The 20,070-nt window shown below is 46.2% G+C and overlaps 1 protein-coding gene across 1 annotated transcript in view; it reads right to left on the bottom strand.

The window, feature by feature from the left end:
• Positions 1-20,070, bottom strand: part of CASR (calcium sensing receptor) — a 196,556-nt gene that overhangs the window by 52,061 nt on the left and 124,425 nt on the right. The window contains exon 4 of the mRNA XM_069760520.1: positions 7,400-8,227. Within this exon, the coding sequence (XP_069616621.1) occupies positions 7,400-8,227 (828 nt within the window). The remainder of the gene's footprint in view (positions 1-7,399; positions 8,228-20,070) is intronic.

Here is a 20,070-nt window from a genome sequence, read left to right on the forward strand (position 1 = left end):
CTCATGTGTACTGTGCTCCTGTGTACTGTGCTCCTGTGTACTGTGCTCCTGTATACTGTTCTCCTGTGTACTGTTCTCCTGTGTACTGTCCTCCTGCGTACTGTGCTCCTGCGTACTGTCCTCCTGTATACTGTGCCCCTGTGTACTGTCCTCCTGCGTACTGTCCTCCTGTGTACTGTTCTCCTGTGTACTGTCTTCCTATGTACTGTGCTCCTGTGTGCTGTGCTATTGTGTGCTGTTCTCCTGTGTACTGTCCTCCTGTGTGCTGTCCTCCTGTGTACTGTCCTCCTGTGTGCTGTGCTATTGTGTGCTGTCCTCCTGTGTACTGTGCTCCTGTGTACTGACCTCCTGTGTACTGTTCTCCTGTGTGCTGTCCTGTGTACTGTCCTCCTGCGTACTGTTCTCCTGTGTACTGTCTTCCTGTGTACTGTGCTCCTGTGTGCTGTGCTATTGTGTGCTGTCCTCCTGTGTACTGTGCTCCTGTGTGCTGTGCTATTGTGTGCTGTCCTCCTGTGTACTGTCCTCCTGTGTGCTGTCCTCCTGTGTACTGTGCTCCTGTGTGCTGTGCTATTGTGTGCTGTCCTCCTGTGTACTGTCCTCCTGTGTGCTGTCCTCCTGTGTACTGTGCTCCTGTGTGCTGTGCTATTGTGTGCTGTCCTCCTGTGTGCTGTCCTCCTGTATACTGTCCTCCTATGTACTGTGCTCCTGTGTGCTGTTCTCCTGTGTACTGTCCTCCTGTGTACTGTCCTCCTGTGTACTGTCCTCCTATGTACTGTGCTGCTGTGTGCTGTTCTCCTGTGTACTGTCCTCCTGCGTACTGTGCTCCTGTGTACTGACCTCCTGTGTACTGTCCTCCTGTGTACTGTCCTCCTATGTACTGTGCTCCTGTGTGCTGTTCTCCTGCGTACTGTCCTCCTGCGTACTGTGCTCCTGTGTACTGACCTCCTGTGTACTGTCCTCCTGTGTGCTGTCCTCCTGTGTACTGTGCTCCTGTGTGCTGTTCTCCTGTGTGCTGTCCTCCTGTGTACTGTGCTCCTGTGTGCTGTTCTCCTGTGTACTGTCCTCCTGTGTACTGTCCTCCTGTGTACTGTCCTCCTATGTACTGTGCTCCTGTGTACTGTCCTCCTGTGTACTGTGCTCCTGTGTGCTGTTCTCCTGTGTACTGTCCTCCTGCGTACTGTGCTCCTGCGTACTGTGCTCCTGTGTGCTGTGCTATTGTGTACTGTCCTCCTGTGTATTGTGCTCCTGCGTACTGTGATAATGCGTACTGTCCTGAACAACGTCCTTCTGTATACTGTGTTCCTGCATACTGTCCTTCTGTATACCATCCTCCTGCATACTGTCCTGCCCTAAAAATGCATTTGTTCAGACTGGCCACCGCCTCAACGCATTAACCTAACTATCCCTATGTGGCCAATTCAAACTTTTTACCATAATCAGGTTCCTCGTATCATGTTCTCATACACTTTATGCAGTTAATAGCCCTCGGTGTCTGTACTGCTACATACTTAGGTAGGTAACTGGTTCATGCAGCTTTACATGAACACCTGAGCCTTACACTATGGCCGGTCCGAATAACTAAAGCAATTGTTACCATCCACCTCTCGTGTCTCCCCTTTTCCTCATAGTTTGTAGCTTGCGAGCAGCAGGGCCCTCACTCCTCCTGGTATCTGTCTTGAACTGTATTTCTGTTATGCTGTAATGTATATTGTCTGTACAAGTCCCCTCTATAATTTGTAAAGCGCTGCGGAATATGTTGGCGCTATATAAATAAAAATTATTATTTCCTGTGTACTGTCCTCCTGTATTCTGACTGTGCTCCTGCATACTGTGCTCCTGTATAATGTCCTCCTGCATACTGTCCTCCTGTATACTGTCCTCCTGTATACTGTGCTCCTGTATACTGTGCTGTATACTGTGCTCCTGTATACTGTCTTGTATACTGTCTTGTATACTGTGCTCCTGTATACTGTCCTCCTGTATACTTTCCTCCTGTATACTATGCTCATGTATACTGTCCTCCTGTATAATGTCCTCCTGCATACTGTCCTCCTGTATACTGTCCTCCTGTATACTGTGCTCCTGTATACTGTGCTGTATACTGTGCTCCTGTATACTGTCTTGTATACTGTCTTGTATACTGTCCTCCTGTATAATGTCCTCCTGTATACTGTCCTCCTGTACATTGGGTGTTCTGCACGTGCTCATTATAATGCTCCATCCGGCATCTTGGGGAATAATCAGGACAGAGATGGAGGATTAACAACATGAAGTGTTCTGAAGACAGGAAGAAACGCATCACCGATAATTGATGCACAAGATAATTATGTTAGGCAGAATCTGAAGGTTTCAGGAACGTCCGCCAGAACAATAATGGGACGAGGGCTGACATCACCCAGATGTGACCAGTGCCCTCCATTACCCAGGATTCCTGGCTTTACCCCTATGTGGCCACCAGGATCTGTGATGGGCAACCATGGGGCAGTGTATAGATGTGACCGGCCAGGACTGTGGTCAGGATGTTACACGAAGATTCTCATTTGTACATTTTCTCTTGGCGGCATTCGATCAATGTGTGATTTCTGGATGTTTGGTCCAGGGCTTTCAATAGTCATAAAATAAATAGGATCTATGTAAGACGGTCACTGACTTTCTAATAAACAAAATTGGAAATGCTGCGGAATATGTTGTCGCTTTACAAATAAAAAATATTATTATCCAAAACTATGTAACCGCTAGGTGTCTCGCTCCTGTGTACTGCTCTCAATGTGAGGTGTGAGGTACAATCCACAGAGGATTAGTACATCCATAGGAAGTGTGGGCGGGGCTTGCCTCTCAATAGGAAGTGTGGGCGGGGCTTGTTTCTCCATAGGAAGTGTGGGCGGGGCTTGTTTCTCCATAGGAAATGTGGGCGGGGCTTGTTTCTCCATAGGAAGTATGGGCGAGGCTTGCTTCTCAATAGGAAGTGTGGGCGGGGCTTGTTTCTCCATAGGAAGTATGGGCGGGGCTTGTTTATCCATAGGAAGTGTGGGCAAGGCTTGTCTCTCCATAGGAAGTGTGGGCAAGGCTTGTCTCTCAATAGGAAGTGTGGGCGGGGCTTGTTTCTCCATAGGAAGTATGGGTGAGGCTTGTGTCTCAATAGGAAGTGTGGGCGGGGCTTGTTTCTCCATAGGAAGTATGGGCGGGGCTTGTCTCTCCATAGGAAGTGTGGGCAAGGCTTGTCTCTCAATAGGGAGTGTGGGCTGAGCTTGTCTCTCCATAAGAAGTGTTGGCAGGGCTTGTCTTTCCATAGGAATTGGAGGCGTGGCTTATCTTTTTATAGGAAGTGGAGGCGGGGCTTGTCTCTCCACAGGAAGTGGAGCCGGGTCTTGTCTCCATAGGAAGTGTGGGCTGAGCTTGTCTCTCCATATGAAGTGGAGGCGTGGCTTCTCTCTCCATAGGAAGTGGAGGCGGGTCTTGTCTTTTTATAGGAAGTGGAGGTGTGGCTTCTCTCTCCATAGGAAGTGGAGGCAGGTCTTGTCTTTTTATAGGAAGTGGAGGTGTGGCTTCTCTCTCCATAGGAAGTGGAGGCAGGCCAGGTACAAAGGAGCAGGCCTGGCCTTATAACATCTCGAGGTCGGTGAAGGGGAATTATGTGGGGGCATGTGGTCAGTCTCAGGTGTCCTGCGAATCCGTGAGGCTGATGGAGTCTGCGGGCTTGGGGGTAGTCCAGAATGAACGGTTGGCAGGACAGAAGAGGAGTTCTACTAGGGAGGAAGGAAGTGCGAATTGCTGTGCCCTATCCCACCTGTGCCCACCTGATGAACTTGGACTGTTTAGTAAAGGTTGGACTGTTACAAAGAACCTGATGTCCCATGCATTGTGTACGGCGGCTCCTGATGACGGAGGTCTGGAGGCAGCGGAGGTCTGGGGTCTACAAGTGAGTGTGATGCACCTCACACCCTATGGCACAATGGGACTGGGACAACCATTGTCTGTAAAGTGCCAGAGCGCAACCGGACAACAGCTCGGCCATGACTACTGCTCTGCAGCACTTTACTGGTATTTGCCTCTACATTTAGTACCGTTGGGAATTTGTGTGTCCACAGGAAGTGAGAGCGAGCAACAGTAAAAGCTTTCAGTTCCGGTCCTGCAAGTCAAGTAATGTAATGTACAGGTGCTTCTCACAAAATTAGAATATCATCAAAAATTAATTTATTTCAGTTCTTCAATACAAAAAGTGAATCTCCTATATTCTATAGAGTCATTACACACAGGGTGATCTATTTCACATGTTTATTTCTGTTAATGTTGATGATTATGGCTTACAGCCAATGAAAACCCAAAAGTCATTATCTCAATAAATTAGAATAATTAGGAAAAACACCTGTAAAGGCTCCTAAGTGTTTATAAAGGTCCCGTAGTCTGTTTCAGTAGCTCCACAATCATGGGGAAGACTGCTGACCTGACAGATGTCCAGAAGTCAGTCACTGACACACTCCACAAGGAGGGGAAGTCACAAAAGGTTATTGGTAAAGAAGCCGGCTGTTCACAGAGTGCTGTATCCAAGGATATTAATGGAAAGTGGAGTGGAAGGAAAAAGTGTGGTAGAAAAAGGTGCACAAGCAACCAGGAGAACCGCAGCCTCATATATGAGGTCTGTTTCAGTAGCTCCACAATCATGGGGAAGACTGCTGACCTGACAGATGTCCAGAAGGAAGTCATTGACACACTCCACAAGGAGGGGAAGCCACAAAAGGTCATTGCTAAAGAAGCCGGCTGTTCACAGAGTGCTGTATCCAAGTATATTAATGGAAAGTGGAGTGGAAGGAAAAAGTGTGGTAGAAAAAGGTGCACAAGCAACCGGGATAACCGCAGCCTCATATACCAGTAAAGTGCTGTAGAGCAGTAGTCATGACCGAGCTGTTGTCCGGTTGCGCTCTGGCACTTTACAGACAATGGTTGTCCCAGTCCCATTGTGCTGTAGGGTGTGAGGTGCATCACACTCACTTACACGGCTGCAAACTCTTGGAGACCACTGTTCTAAATAGTGAAAAATCCCCTTAATTAGGTTTTTTATAGATGTTTTTTATTTTCTTCCTTTATTATCCACCCTAATTTCCTCCATCTTTTTTCTGACTCCTCTTTCACTGTCTCTCCTCGGTGTGAAGTGGGCGGTCCTTCAGTACTGGCCACGTGACCACTGAAATCTATATGAGGCTAAGATCTGATAGGTTGCTGAGGTAAAATGAAAGCTGAGCTGTGATTGGTTGCTGTGGTAAAATGAATCTTGAGCCTGATTGGTTGCTGATTCTCTGTCAGACAGTATATAAATGAGGCCCAGTTGCATTTTTGTAGTTATGGGCAGTCGGAGGGGAGGCCGCCTGTTCCTCAGGTGACAGGAGCGGCGCACAGCGGCCATGTCCATCCTCTGCAGTGAGGAGCCCCCTATAGAAGAACAGCCGGGATCTAATGAGCATGTGCGACCCGTCGTGAGATATTCTACAGGATGTATCCATGGTAACCAGGTGGTCAGAAGCGCGGATGTGCGGATTATAGGGGGCGATGTGCAGATTATCAGGGGACGATGTGCAGATTATAGGGGGCGATGTGCAGATTATCAGGGGGTGATGTGCGGATTATCAGGGGACGATGTGCGGATTATCAGGGGGCGATGTGCAGATTATCAGGGGACGATGTGCGGATTATCAGGGGACGATGTGCAGATTATCAGGGGGCGATGTGCAGATTATCAGGGGACGATGTGCAGATTATCAGGGGACGATGTGCAGATTATCAGGGGACGATGTGCAGATTATCAGGGGGCGATGTGCAGATTATCAGGAGACGATGTGCAGATTATCAGGGGACGATGTGCAGATTATCAGGGGACGATGTGCGGATTATCAGGGGACGATGTGCAAATTATCAGGAGACGATGTGCAAATTATCAGGGGGCGATGTGCAGATTATCAGGAGACGATGTGCAGATTATCAGGGGACGATGTGCGGATTATCAGGGGACGATGTGCAGATTATCAGGGGACGATGTGCGGATTATCAGGGGACAATGTGCAGATTATCAGGGGACGATGTGCGGATTATCAGGGGACGATGTGCAGATTATCAGGGGGCGATGTGCGGATTATCAGGAGACGATGTGCAAATTATCAGGAGACGATGTGCGGATTATCAGGGGACGATGTGCGGATTATCAGGGGGCGATGTGCAGATTATCAGGGGGCGATGTGCAGATTATCGGGGGGCGATGTACAGATTATCAGGGGGCGATGTGCGGATTATCAGGAGACGATGTGCAAATTATCAGGAGACGATGTGCGGATTATCAGAGGGCGATGTGCGGATTATCAGGGGACGATGTGCGGATTATCAGGGGGCGATGTGCGGATTATCAGGGGGCGATCACCTGACAAACATTTGTCGAGTGACTGAGTAGTTTGTGACGACATCGAAATCATTGTTCTCGGCAGCACATCGACCCCTGTGATCAGGATATGTGCTGCCGAGAACGAGGATATTCTTTGCGTACAGAACAATTGTATTAACCAGAAGAACACAGAACAATACACGGCGGCCGATCAGCCTGTGTAGAGCCAATCAGTGGATGTTTAGATAATCTAAGAGGGTCTTAAATGGACCCTTTGTGTCTGGCGTTCCCTGACCTCCAGTAATATGAGATTTGTCGAGTTCACGTTGTTATGATTTGTATTTTACAGTGATTAGAAACATCCTGCACAGTCCAAGTCCACCCGCAGCCCGGACACAGAGGAAACAATGGCATATATCGTGCAATTCCTCCTAAAACATCACAAACATAAAAAATAACATATCCGATATATACAGCTAAATGATAAAAAAAAAGGAACAAAATATAAATATATTATACTGTATAAATATATAATATATATATTATATAAATATAAAGAGGAACAAAATCTAAAAAAAAATATGCAAAACAGACATGTATTTCCTTGTTCTCCACCTTAACTAAATATTGGCAAACAAAAAAAAAAAGAATATAAAAATACCATAAAAGGTATGCCCCGCATATCACGAAAAAAAACAAAAATTTTTTTTAATAACCTTGTCACTGTAAGGTTACACTCACACGATCAGTATTTGGTCAGTATTTTACATCACTATTTGTAAATTAAAATCAGAGGAAAAGTAGAATAGAAACACGTACACCCATTCTGCATTTTTGACCCACTCCTGGTTTTGGCTCCCAAATCCTGATCGTGTGACCATAGTGTGACCAAGGCCCAACGCCTATTATAAGGTTATAGATAATTTTTTTAATGAAATCTCCTGTAAATCCTTTCTGATGAGGATTACCACAGTGCACATATGGGTGTACTTACCAACATGACATAACAGCTAGAAGAGCTTCAGCACCTACCTGCCAGGCTTCCACCTTCTTCATATCTACACATGATCCATTGGCAAAGAGCCCTTTTCCGGGTGTACAAGTGTACATGTCCTGCAGTGCATGAGCGATGGAGTATACAGCTAAATACACATTGTAAGATATCCGCAGATGGATAAAATCCAGGTACGGGGTCTCCACGCTGGTGATGTTCTCCTGTCCCGTACAGGCCGTAATGTTACCGTTGTCCACATTCTTCTTTGAGCCCTCGGGCATGTAACAATTAAAAGTTTCCTCCCAGAATTCTTTGAGAAAACCATTGCTGTTGGACATTTTGGGGTGCACTTTTTGTAGGAATTCGCGAAACCCAGGAATCTGTCCTGCCCGCAACGCAAAGCCGATTGTGCCGCCAATGACATGGAAGTATTCCGGGATGGCCATCAGTGACGAGCTGGCCCAGGCCTCGCTTGCCAACCAGATGCGACCAGTGACATTGCGTCTAACAATCTCCTTAATGAGGGGTTCGAGGTCAGGGCCGCTGGAGAAGACCACAATGACTTTAGCGGTTGAGTTTTGGATGCGGTCAACCAGTATTTCAATCTCCTCGATCGGTGAATACTGCGAGATGAGCTCACTGAAATCTATGCAGATATCTCGCTCTTCTGCTTCTTCCCGAAACTTCTCAATCCCCGGGCGGCCATAGTCATCGTCTGCGGCAATGGTCCCCACCCAATTCCACTGGAAATATTCGATGATGTCTGCCATGGCGGTGGCTTGTTGCTCGTCATTGGGCATGGTCCTCAAAAAAGATTTGAACTGATTTTTGTTGCTCAGAAGACGACTAGAAGAGGCATAACTAACCTGTGAAAGGAGACACGAGTGAGTATGTGCAGAGGGCATACAATGAGCACAGAAGAGAACCAGCAACCTCTGAGGACTTTTAGAAGGAAGCTGAAGATTAGTTTTAGGCCACATTCACATGATCAGTATTTGGTCAGTATTTTACATCAGTATTTGTAGCCAGAACCAGGAGAGGAACAATCAGAGGAAAAGTCTAATAGAAACATATGCACCACTTCTGTATTTATCACCCACTCCTGGTTTTGGCTACAAATACTGACATAAAATACTGACTGTGTGATCGTGGCCGTACATGAGAGATTTTCCCTCTGGTCACTATTGGGCAGTCAGGCCCTTACTACCACAGCCAGGTTTGGCTTTTATAATGTGGATAATTTTTATTTTATCATTGCAGTTATGACAAAAATGGATTTCTAACGACGTAGATGAAGCAATTGCTACTGACCACAGCATCTGAAGAGGTTAACAACATATTATCAGTTCAGTAGCGCTACAGGCACTGCCCTGTTTTTCATTTTTGCATTTATGGTAAAACATTCTAACACCTTAGATGCTGTATACACTACTGATCACAGCATCCAGGCGGTACAATGATGTGTCAGTTGTTCAGTAGCACTGCAGGCACTGCTTTGTGACCACTGCGGTGTTAAAGGGAACCTGTCACCTGAATTTGGCGGGACAGGTTTGCAAGATTGCCTTGCGCAGGCGTGTACTTTCGGAGGACACAGCATGACCTTCAACCCCAGCATGCAGCCAGCGGGTAAGGAAAGGGTGAATCAAACACCCGAAAACCCCGCCCATATGACCGCAAACCTGTCCCGCCAAATTCAGGTAAGAGGTTCCATTTAAACAGCCCAATAAGAGATCAGCAACCTCATCCCCTGCTGCAAAATAGTTAATACAGCTGTTATGCTCTGCTCTAAAAAAAAATAAAGGGAACACTTAGACAGCACAATGTAAACTCCAAGTCAATCACTTCTGTGAAATCAACCTTTCCAGTTATGAAACAACACTGATTGTGAATCGATTTCTCTGCTGTTGTGCAAATGGGACAGACAACAGGTAGAAATGATTGCTAATTAGCATGACATTAGGGTATCCGTGAGTCAAAGTAGCTTAGATGTTAATTTAACCTTCTCGCCAGCCAACCCCCTTTCTCCAAACTCTTTTTCCAAGTACCTGTTGCGGTGACCATTGTTGAATAAAAAAACTTTACACTGAGATTGGATTAAATGGCCACAGCAGCCTTTTATTAACATTTAGCAAAACGATTTAACAATAAAGTCCAAAAGGGGGTGTGGTCCTCGAAGCCCCAAACGTCTAATCGTAAGTATCCAACAGCCCACCGTGGCCCCAGGTCAAGTCGCTAAGCACCAGCTCGGGGGCAGATGATAACCAACCTGTCCGAACCACTAAACAATTGACGGGTCCCTTGATTAACCCTTCCATAGGATTGAACAGACCCCGTCCAACCGAAATTCCTTAGGGGAGTCCAGGACCTCGTGAGATCCTCCCCCCTACCAATCCACCATTTCCATTTCCACCAACTTCGAGGACCTTCCCCCCACGCCACGCTGCCATGACATGATAACAAAGTTTGCTAGCAAAGTGTACATACCCAACCAAATCGACTCTAGCCATCTCGACCCCCAAACAGGCATGATCTAAACTTTAACTAGAAAAGACAAGGGAGGGTGGGTGTGAGCTGATTTTCAACTGGTGGGTACCTGACTGGATGACTCACCGATATGGCTACCCCCCTTTATAAGCCCGCCTTTTTCAAATCCCTCTGTCCCCTCCCCATCAGTGACCTCATCATCCCACCATTCACATTAACCCCCTATTTACACTTTGCACAAAACGCTCTTTATTATCCCACGTCTCCTTGTCATGCCGGCCTCCCCTTGAAGGGTCGGTGGCCCAGTACGGCCTCACTAGACAACCCCTATAAAGGAGTGGTTCTGCAGGGGGTTACCACAGACCATTTCTCTGTTCTCATCCTTTTTGGCTGTTGTTTTGGTCACTTTTGCATTTTGTCATTGATCTTGCCCCTAGAGGTACTGTACGGTAGCACGAGACGGTCTCTACAACCCACACAGGAGGACCTGTGACAGGAGTGACAGAATCTGGAGAATCTGTGGAAAATGTTCTGCTGCCTGCAACATCCTCCAGCACGACCAATTTGGCAGTGGGTCAGTAATGGTGTGGGGAGTCATTTCTTTGGAGGGCCGCACAGCCCTCCTTGTGCTCGCCAGAGGTACCCTGACTGCCATTAGCTACTGGAATGAGATCCTCAGATCCATTGTGAGACCATATGCTGGTGCGGTTGGCCCTGGGTTCCTCCTAATGCAGGACAATGCCAGACCTCATGTGGCTGGAGTGTGTCAGCAGTTCCTGCATGATGAAGGCATTGAAGCTATGGACTGGCCCGCCCGTTTCCCAGACCTGAATCCAGTCAAGCACATCTGTGACATCATGTCTCATCCATTCCAACCACACCACATTGTCCAGGAGTTGTAAGATGCTTTAATCCAAGTCTGGAAGAAGATCCCTCAGGAGAACATCCACCGCCTCATCAAGAGCATGCCCAGGCGTTGTAGGGAGGTCATACAGGCACTTGGAGGCCACACACACTACTGAGCATCATTTCCTTGTCTTGAGGCATTTCCACTGACGTTGGATCAGCCTCTAATTTGATTTACCACTTTAATTTTGAGCATCATTCCAAATCCAGACCTCCTTGGGATATTAATTTTGATTTACATTGATCATTTTTGTTTTATTGTTCTCAAAACATTCCACTATGTAATGAATAAATAAATATTTGTATCTGGAATACTTCAGTGATATCTGGGATGTGGGATAATACACACACATATATATATATATATATATATATATATATACATATGTGTGTGTATATATATATAATTGTCTAAGGGGTACTTCCGTCTCTGTAACAGAGATCCTGCGTCGCTGATTGGTCGCGGCTGCCACGCCGCGGCCAATCAGTGACGGGCACAGTCCGGCCGAGAATTAGTCCCTCCCTACTTCCGTACAGTCAGTGCCCGGTGCCCTCTCCATACTCCCCTCCAGTCAGCGCTGACACAGATTAATGGCAGCGTTAATGGACCGCGTTATGCCGCGGGTAACGCACTCCGTTAACGCTGCTATTAACCCTGTGTGACCAACTTTTTACTATAGATACGGCCTATGCAGCATCAATAGTAAAAAGATCTAATGTTAAAAATAATAATTAAAAAAAAAAAAAACCTGCTATTCTCACCTTCCGTCGTCCGCCGATGCGCGCGCGGCTGCCGCCAGCTTCCGTTCCCAGAGATGCTTTGTGAAATTACCCAGAAGACTTAGCGGTCTCGCGAGACCGCTAAGTCATCTGGGTAATTTCGCAATGCATCTCTGGGAACGGAAGCTGGTGGCAGCAGCGTGCGCATCAAGACAGCTTCGCTGGATGCCGGCGGGTGAGTATATAACAATTTTTTATTTTAACTATTTTTTTTAACAGGGATATGGTGCCCACACTGCTATATACTATGTGGGCTGTGTTATATACTGCGTGGCTACTATATACTACGTGGCCAGTGTTATATACTGCATGGGCTGTGTTATATACTGCGTGGGCTGTGTTATATACTATGTGGGCTGCGTTATATACTGCATGGGCTGCGTTATATACTGCGTGGGCTGTGTTATATACTGCGTGGCTGCTGTATACTACGTGGGCAGTGTTATATACTATGTGGGCAGTGTTATATACTGCGGGGGCTGTGCTATATACTGCATGGGCTGTGTTATATACTGCGTGGTGTTATGATCAGGTAATACAGAACCACAATGGACATAGAGGTACAGAGCACACAAAGTGACCTGACAATTACCAAAAACAAAAGACGAGCTCTGAGACGTGGGAACTCTGCTGACCGCAATCCCTAATCCTAACACACCACACTAGAGGTAGCCGTGGATTGCGCCTAACGCTCCCTATGCAACTCGGCACAGCCTGAGAAACTAACTAGTCCTGAAGATAGAAAAATAGCCTACCTTGCCTCAGAGAAATTCCCCAAAGGAAAAGGCAGCCCCCCACATATAATGACTGTGAGTAAAGATGAAATACAAACACAGAGATGAAATAGATTTAGCAAAGTGAGGCCCGACTTACTGAGTAGACCGAGGATAGGAAAGATAGCTTTGCGGTCAACACAAAAACCTACAAACAACCACGCAGAGGGGCAAAAAGACCCTCCGCACCGACTAACGGTACGGAGGTGCTCCCTCTGCGTCTCAGAGCTTCCAGCAAGCAAGAAAAACCAATATAGCAAGCTGGACAGAAAATATAGCAAAAAATAACACACGCAGAACTTAGCTTATGCAGGATTAAGAGGCCACAAGAACGATCCAGGAGGAAGCAAGACCAATACTAGAACATTGACTGGAGGCCAGGATCAAAGCACCAGGTGGAGTTAAATAGAGCAGCACCTAACGACTTAACCTCATCCCCTGAGGAAGGAAACTCAGAAGCCGCAGTACCACTCTCATCCACCAAAGGAAGCTCATAGACAGAACCAGCCGCAGTACCACTCATGACCACAGGAGGGAGCTTGGCCACAGAATTCACAACAGTACCCCCCCCCCTTGAGGAGGGGTCACCGAACCCTCACCAGAGCCCCCAGGCCGACCAGGATGAGCCACATGAAAGGCACGAACCAGATCGGCAGCATGGACATCAGAGGCAAAGACCCAGGAATTATCTTCCTGACCATAACCTTTCCACTTAACCAGATACTGGAGTTTCCGTCTCGAAACACGAGAATCCAAAATCTTCTCCACAATATACTCCAATTCCCCTTCAACCAAAACCGGAGCAGGAGGATCAATAGATGGAACCACAGGTGCCACGTATCTCCGCAACAATGACCTATGGAACACGTTATGGATGGAAAAGGAAGCCGGAAGAGTCAAACGAAAAGACACAGGATTAAGAACCTCAGAAATCCTATATGGACCAATGAAACGAGGCTTAAATTTAGGAGAGGAAACCTTCATAGGAATATAACGAGATGACAACCAAACCAAATCCCCAACACGAAGTCGGGGACCCACACAGCGCCTGCGGTTAGTGAAACGTTGAGCTTTCTCCTGGGACAAAGTCAGATTGTCCACTACATGAGTCCAAATCTGCTGCAACCTATCCACCACAGTATCCACACCAGGACAGTCCGAACACTCAACCTGCCCTGAAGAGAAACGAGGGTGGAACCCAGAATTGCAGAAAAACGGTGAAACCAAAGTAGCCGAGCTGGCCCGATTATTAAGGGCGAACTCAGCCAAAGGCAAAAAGGACACCCAATCATCCTGATCAGCAGAAACAAAACATCTCAGATATGTTTCCAAGGTCTGATTGGTTCGTTCAGTCTGGCCATTTGTCTGAGGATGGAAAGCCGAGGAAAAAGACAAATCAATGCCCATCCTGGCACAAAAGGCTCGCCAAAACCTCGAAACAAACTGGGAACCTCTGTCAGAAACGATGTTCTCTGGAATGCCATGTAAACGAACAACATGCTGGAAGAACAACGGCACCAAATCAGAGGAGGAAGGCAATTTAGACAAGGGCACCAAATGGACCATCTTAGAGAAGCGATCACAAACCACCCAAATGACCGACATTCTTTGAGAGACGGGGAGATCCGAAATAAAATCCATAGAGATATGCGTCCAAGGCCTCTTCGGGACCGGCAAGGGCAAAAGCAACCCACTGGCACGAGAACAGCAGGGCTTAGCCCGAGCACAAATCCCACAGGACTGCACAAAAGAACGCACATCCCGCGACAGAGACGGCCACCAAAAGGATCTAGCCACCAACTCTCTGGTACCAAAGATTCCAGGATGACCAGCCAACACCGAACAATGAACCTCAGAGATAACTTTATTCGTCCACCTATCAGGGACAAACAGTTTCTCCGCTGGGCAACGGTCAGGTCTATTAGCCTGAAATTTTTGTAGCACCCGCTGCAAATCAGGGGAGATGGCAGACAAAATTACCCCCTCTTTGAGAATACCCGCCGGCTCAGACAAACCCGGAGAATCGGGCACAAAACTCCTAGACAGGGCATCCGCCTTCACATTTTTAGAGCCCGGAAGGTACGAAACCACAAAGTCAAAACGGGAGAAAAACAGCGACCAACGAGCCTGTCTAGGATTCAACCGTTTGGCAGACTCGAGATAAGTCAAGTTTTTGTGATCAGTCAAGACCACCACGCGATGCTTAGCTCCTTCAAGCCAATGACGCCACTCCTCGAATGCCCACTTCATGGCTAGCAACTCTCGATTGCCAACATCATAATTTCGCTCAGCAGGCGAAAACTTCCTGGAAAAGAAGGCACATGGTTTCATCACCGAGCAATCAGAACCTCTCTGCGACAAAACAGCCCCTGCTCCAATTTCGGAAGCATCAACCTCGACCTGGAACGGAAGCGAAACATCTGGTTGGCACAACACAGGGGCGGAAGAAAAACGTCGCTTCAACTCCTGAAAAGCCTCCACAGCAGCAGAAGACCAATTGACCACATCAGCACCCTTCTTGGTTAAATCAGTCAACGGTTTAGCAATGCTAGAAAAATTAGCGATGAAGCGACGATAAAAATTAGCAAAGCCCAGGAACTTCTGCAGACTCTTCAGAGATGTTGGCTGAGTCCAATCATAAATGGCCTGAACTTTTACAGGGTCCATCTCGATAGTAGAAGGAGAAAAAATGAACCCCAAAAATGAAATCTTCTGAACACCAAAGAGACACTTTGACCCCTTCACAAACAAAGAATTAGCACGCAGGACCTGGAACACCATTCTGACCTGCTTCACATGAGACTCCCAATCATCCGAGAAGACCAAAATATCATCCAAGTATACAATCAGGAATTTATCCAGGTACTCTCGGAAGATGTCATGCATAAAGGACTGAAACACTGATGGAGCATTAGAAAGTCCGAATGGCATAACCAGGTACTCAAAATGGCCTTCGGGCGTATTAAATGCTGTTTTCCATTCATCGCCCCGTTTGATACGCACAAGATTATACGCACCACGAAGATCTATCTTGGTGAACCAACTAGCCCCCTTAATCCGAGCAAACAAATCAGACAGCAGCGGCAAGGGGTACTGAAATTTGACCGTAATTTTATTTAGAAGGCGGTAATCAATACAAGGTCTCAGCGAACCATCTTTCTTGGCCACAAAAAAGAAACCCGCTCCCAATGGCGACGATGACGGGCGAATATGACCCTTCTCCAAAGACTCCTTCACGTAACTCCGCATAGCGGCGTGCTCAGGTACAGACAAATTAAACAGTCGACCCTTAGGAAACTTACTACCAGGAATCAAATCGATAGCACAATCACAATCCCTATGCGGAGGTAGGGTATCGGACTTGGGCTCATCGAATACATCCCGGTAATCAGACAAGAACTCTGGGACCTCAGAAGGGGTGGATGATGAGATAGACAGAAATGGAACATCACCATGTACCCCCTGACAACCCCAGGTGGACACAGACATTGATTTCCAATCTAATACTGGGTTATGGACTTGTAGCCATGGCAACCCCAACACGACCACATCATGCAGATTATGCAACACCAGAAAGCGAATATCCTCCCGGTGCGCAGGAGCCATGCACATGGTCAGCTGGGTCCAATACTGAGGCTTATTCTTGGCCAAAGGCGTAGCATCAATTCCTCTCAATGGAATAGGACACTGCAAGGGCTCCAAGACAAACCCACAGCGCCTAGCATACTCCAAGTCCATCAAATTCTGGGCAGCGCCTGAATCCACAAATGCCATGACAGAATAGGAAGACAAAGAGCAGATCAAAGTAACGGACAAAAGAAATTTCGACTGTACCGTACCAATGGTGGCAGACCTAGCGAACCGCTTAGTGCGCTTAGGACAATCAGAGATAGCATGAGTGGAATCACCACAGTAGAAACACAGCCCATTCTGACGTCTGTGTTCCTGCCTTTCAGCTCTGGTCAAAGTCCTATCGCACTGCATAGGCTCAGGTTCATGCTCAGATAAAATGGTGCAAAGATTTACGCTCGCGCAAGCGTCGACCGATCTGAATGGCCAAAGACATAGACTCATTCAGACCAGCAGGCATAGGAAATCCCACCATGACATCTTTAAGGTCTTCAGAGAGACCCTTTCTGAAAATAGCTGCCAGCGCACAGTTATTCCATTGAGTGAGCACGGACCACTTTCTAAACTTCTGACAATAAATCTCTATCTCATCCTGACCCTGACACAGAGCCAGTAAATTTTTCTCTGCCTGATCCACTGAATTGGGTTCGTCGTACAGCAATCCGAGCGCCAGAAAAAACGCATCAATATTACATAATGCAGGATCTCCTGGCGCAAGGGAAAATGCCCAGTCTTGAGGGTCGCCACGTAATAAAGAAATAATGATCTTAACTTGTTGAACTGGATCACCAGAGGAGCGGGGTTTCAGAGCCAGAAATAGTTTACAATTATTTTTAAAATTCAAAAACTTTGCTCTATCGCCAGAAAATAACTCAGGAATAGGAATCTTAGGTTCCAAAATAGGATTCTGAACCACTAAATCTTGAATATTCTGTACATTTATAGCGAGATTATCCATCAAAGAGAACAGACCTTGAATGTCCATGTCCATACCTGTGTTCTGAACCACCCTGATGTAAAGGGGAAAAGAGAGACAGAACACAGTGCAAAGAAAAAAAAATGGTCTCAGAACTTCTCTTTTCCCTCTATTGAGAAGCATTAGTACTTTGGGCCTCCAGTACTGTTATGATCAGGTAATTCAGAACCACAATGGACATAGAGGTACAGAGCACACAAAGTGACCTGACAATTACCAAAAACAAAAGACGAGCTCTGAGACGTGGGAACTCTGCTGACCGCAATCCCTAATCCTAACACACCACACTAGAGGTAGCCGTGGATTGCGCCTAACGCTCCCTATGCAACTCGGCACAGCCTGAGAAACTAACTAGCCCTGAGATAGAAAAATAAGCCTACCTTGCCTCAGAGAAATTCCCCAAAGGAAAAGGCAGCCCCCCACATATAATGACTGTGAGTAAAGATGAAATACAAACACAGAGATGAAATAGATTTAGCAAAGTGAGGCCCGACTTAGTGAATAGGATAGGAAAGATAGCTTTGCGGTCAACACAAAAACCTACAAACAACCACGCAGAGGGGCAAAAAGACCCTCCGCACCGACTAACGGTACGGAGGTGCTCCCTCTGCGTCTCAGGGCTTCCAGCAAGCAAGAAAAACCAATATAGCAAGCTGGACAGAAAATATAGCAAAAAATAACACACGCAGAACTTAGCTTATGCAGGATTAAGAGGCCACAGGAACGATCCAGGAGGAAGCAAGACCAATACTAGAACATTGACTGGAGGCCAGGATCAAAGCACCAGGTGGAGTTAAATAGAGCAGCACCTAACGACTTAACCTCATCCCCTGAGGAAGGAAACTCAGAAGCCGCAGTACCACTCTCATCCACCAAAGGAAGCTCATAAACAGAACCAGCCGCACTACCACTCATGACCACAGGAGGGAGCTTGGCCACAGAATGCACAACAGCGTGGGCTGTGTTATATACTGCGTGGCCTGTGTTATATACTATGTGGGCAGTTATATACTGCATGGGCTGTGTTATATACTGCGTGGCCTGTGTTATATACTATGTGGGCTGTGTTATATACTGCGTGGCTGCTGTATACTACGTGGGCAGTGTTATATACTATGTGGCTGCTATATACATACATACATAGATATTCTAGAATACTCGATGCGTTAGAATCGGGCCACCATCTAGTGTGTGTGTGTGTATATATATATATATATATATATATATATATATACTGGAGTGACTGAGGGGTAGAATTAACGTGCCATCACCTGTTTAATACACTGGTAGTGGACTACAGTAGGTACTAAGATCTGTGTCTAGGGACTAAAAGCAGTTATAAAATGGCAGACCTTGGGGGTTTTGTTAGGCTCCTGGCTGTCACGGTGACCATTGGGACCCCAAAATCCTGATTACATTGTGGTTTGTGGTTAACGATATTACTGTTTGCAAAGTCTGCAAAAGCCGATTTATGAGATCGTGTCCGAAAGCCGGCAGACAATAATGGCTGCCGTCGGCCGTAGGAGCTTAAACCTTCGGTTTGTGGCAAAGGTATAGCATAGCTTTATGAAGACTTTTCTCTCCCGGTGTTCTGCATTTGTATCTGTGAGCCAATATAGTAATTCCAAGTCTTATGATCAGGAAGACTCATAATAAAGGCAGACTGGTGGAAATCAAACTCCTGGCATCCTTGGAGCTGAAGGCCTATATTTTCAGTATTAGAATGGTAGTAATCCAAGAATTGGTCAGATGATCAAAGGGGCCACAGGTTGCTGCACATCATTTGTACCGATCAGGCACTGTGCCGAGTGTTAAAGCTCAAGAAATAAGTCCTAGTGAGCTGCAATACAAGGTACAGGCTCTTCCACCCGGGCAGAGTTGTGCCTGGAACACAATGAAGGGGATGTGGCGAAGAAGGGGACCCCCACTATTCTGAAATCAATGACCTACCTGAAAATAATGGTCTCTCCTAATGATACAGGACCATCGATCATCAAAATTGATGCGCAAGTCAGAACTTTGTCACATAGTTGCCAACAGTACAGACGTTTCTCGGTAATGATTTTCCGAGACCAAGTTGTGGCTGTGCTGGGCTGAAAATGGGCAAGGTTTATGCAAACTCTGACAATGAATGGTGACGTCCATATACCATTTCCATCTGGTGGTGGGACTTAAACATACCTATTCTATTGAAACCAATGTTGATAACTATGCCATTGATTTAACATTGGTGATCTATGGTAGTCTAACAATTCATCATGAGTCCAGAGAGTCAGAACCCTAATAATCTGCAATCAATAACATAATGAATAAATTAACCTAATGATATGCCATCAATTTTTAAAGTCCGAGAGTGCAAAGAGTCAAATCAACACCGATCTGATATTGGCGATCTATCTAATGGCAAACCATCAATTTTAAATTCTAAGAGTGCAGAGAGTCCGATCAATACCAAAATACTGACTGTCAATCCTAGTTTTTTAGTTTTAAAATCTGAGGGTGCAGACACTCAACTCACCGCCAATCTAAGATTTACGATTTGTCATAACAATAGGCTATTAGTTTTGAAGTCCAATAGTGTCGAAAGTCTGATCAGCACTCTACGAATATTTATGGTCCAGCCTAAAGATATTTAACTCTGAGAGTCCAGAGAGTCAGACCACTGCTGATCTGAAAATTGTTAGTGACAGTTGGACTAAGGGCGCAATCAGACAGCCATATAATTTGGACCACAATGCACGGACTGGCGGGAAGCTCTCCTAACACGAGAATGACAGCTGGATAGAAATACAGTGGGTACAGAAAGTATTCAGACCCCTTTAAATTTTTCACTGTTTGTTTAATTGCAGCAATTTGGTAAATTACAAAAGGTATTTATATTTAACGTTACTGTGCACTCTGCACCCCATCTTGACTGAAAAAAAAACAGAAATGTAGTAATTTTTGCAAATTTAGTAAAAAAGTCAAACTGAAATATCACATGGTCATAAGTCTTCAGACCCTTTGCTCAGACCCTCATATTTAAGTCACATGCTGTCCATTTCCTTGTGATCCGCCATGAGATGGTTCTACTCCAAGTGTTCCTGGTCCTGAAGCAGATAAACAGCTCCAGACCATCACACTACCACCACCATATTTAATTGTTGGTATGATGTTCCTT

The sequence above is a fragment of the Ranitomeya imitator genome, chromosome 3 (genome assembly GCF_032444005.1).
Source record: "Ranitomeya imitator isolate aRanImi1 chromosome 3, aRanImi1.pri, whole genome shotgun sequence".
In the NCBI taxonomy this organism is placed as follows: Eukaryota; Metazoa; Chordata; class Amphibia; order Anura; family Dendrobatidae; genus Ranitomeya; species Ranitomeya imitator.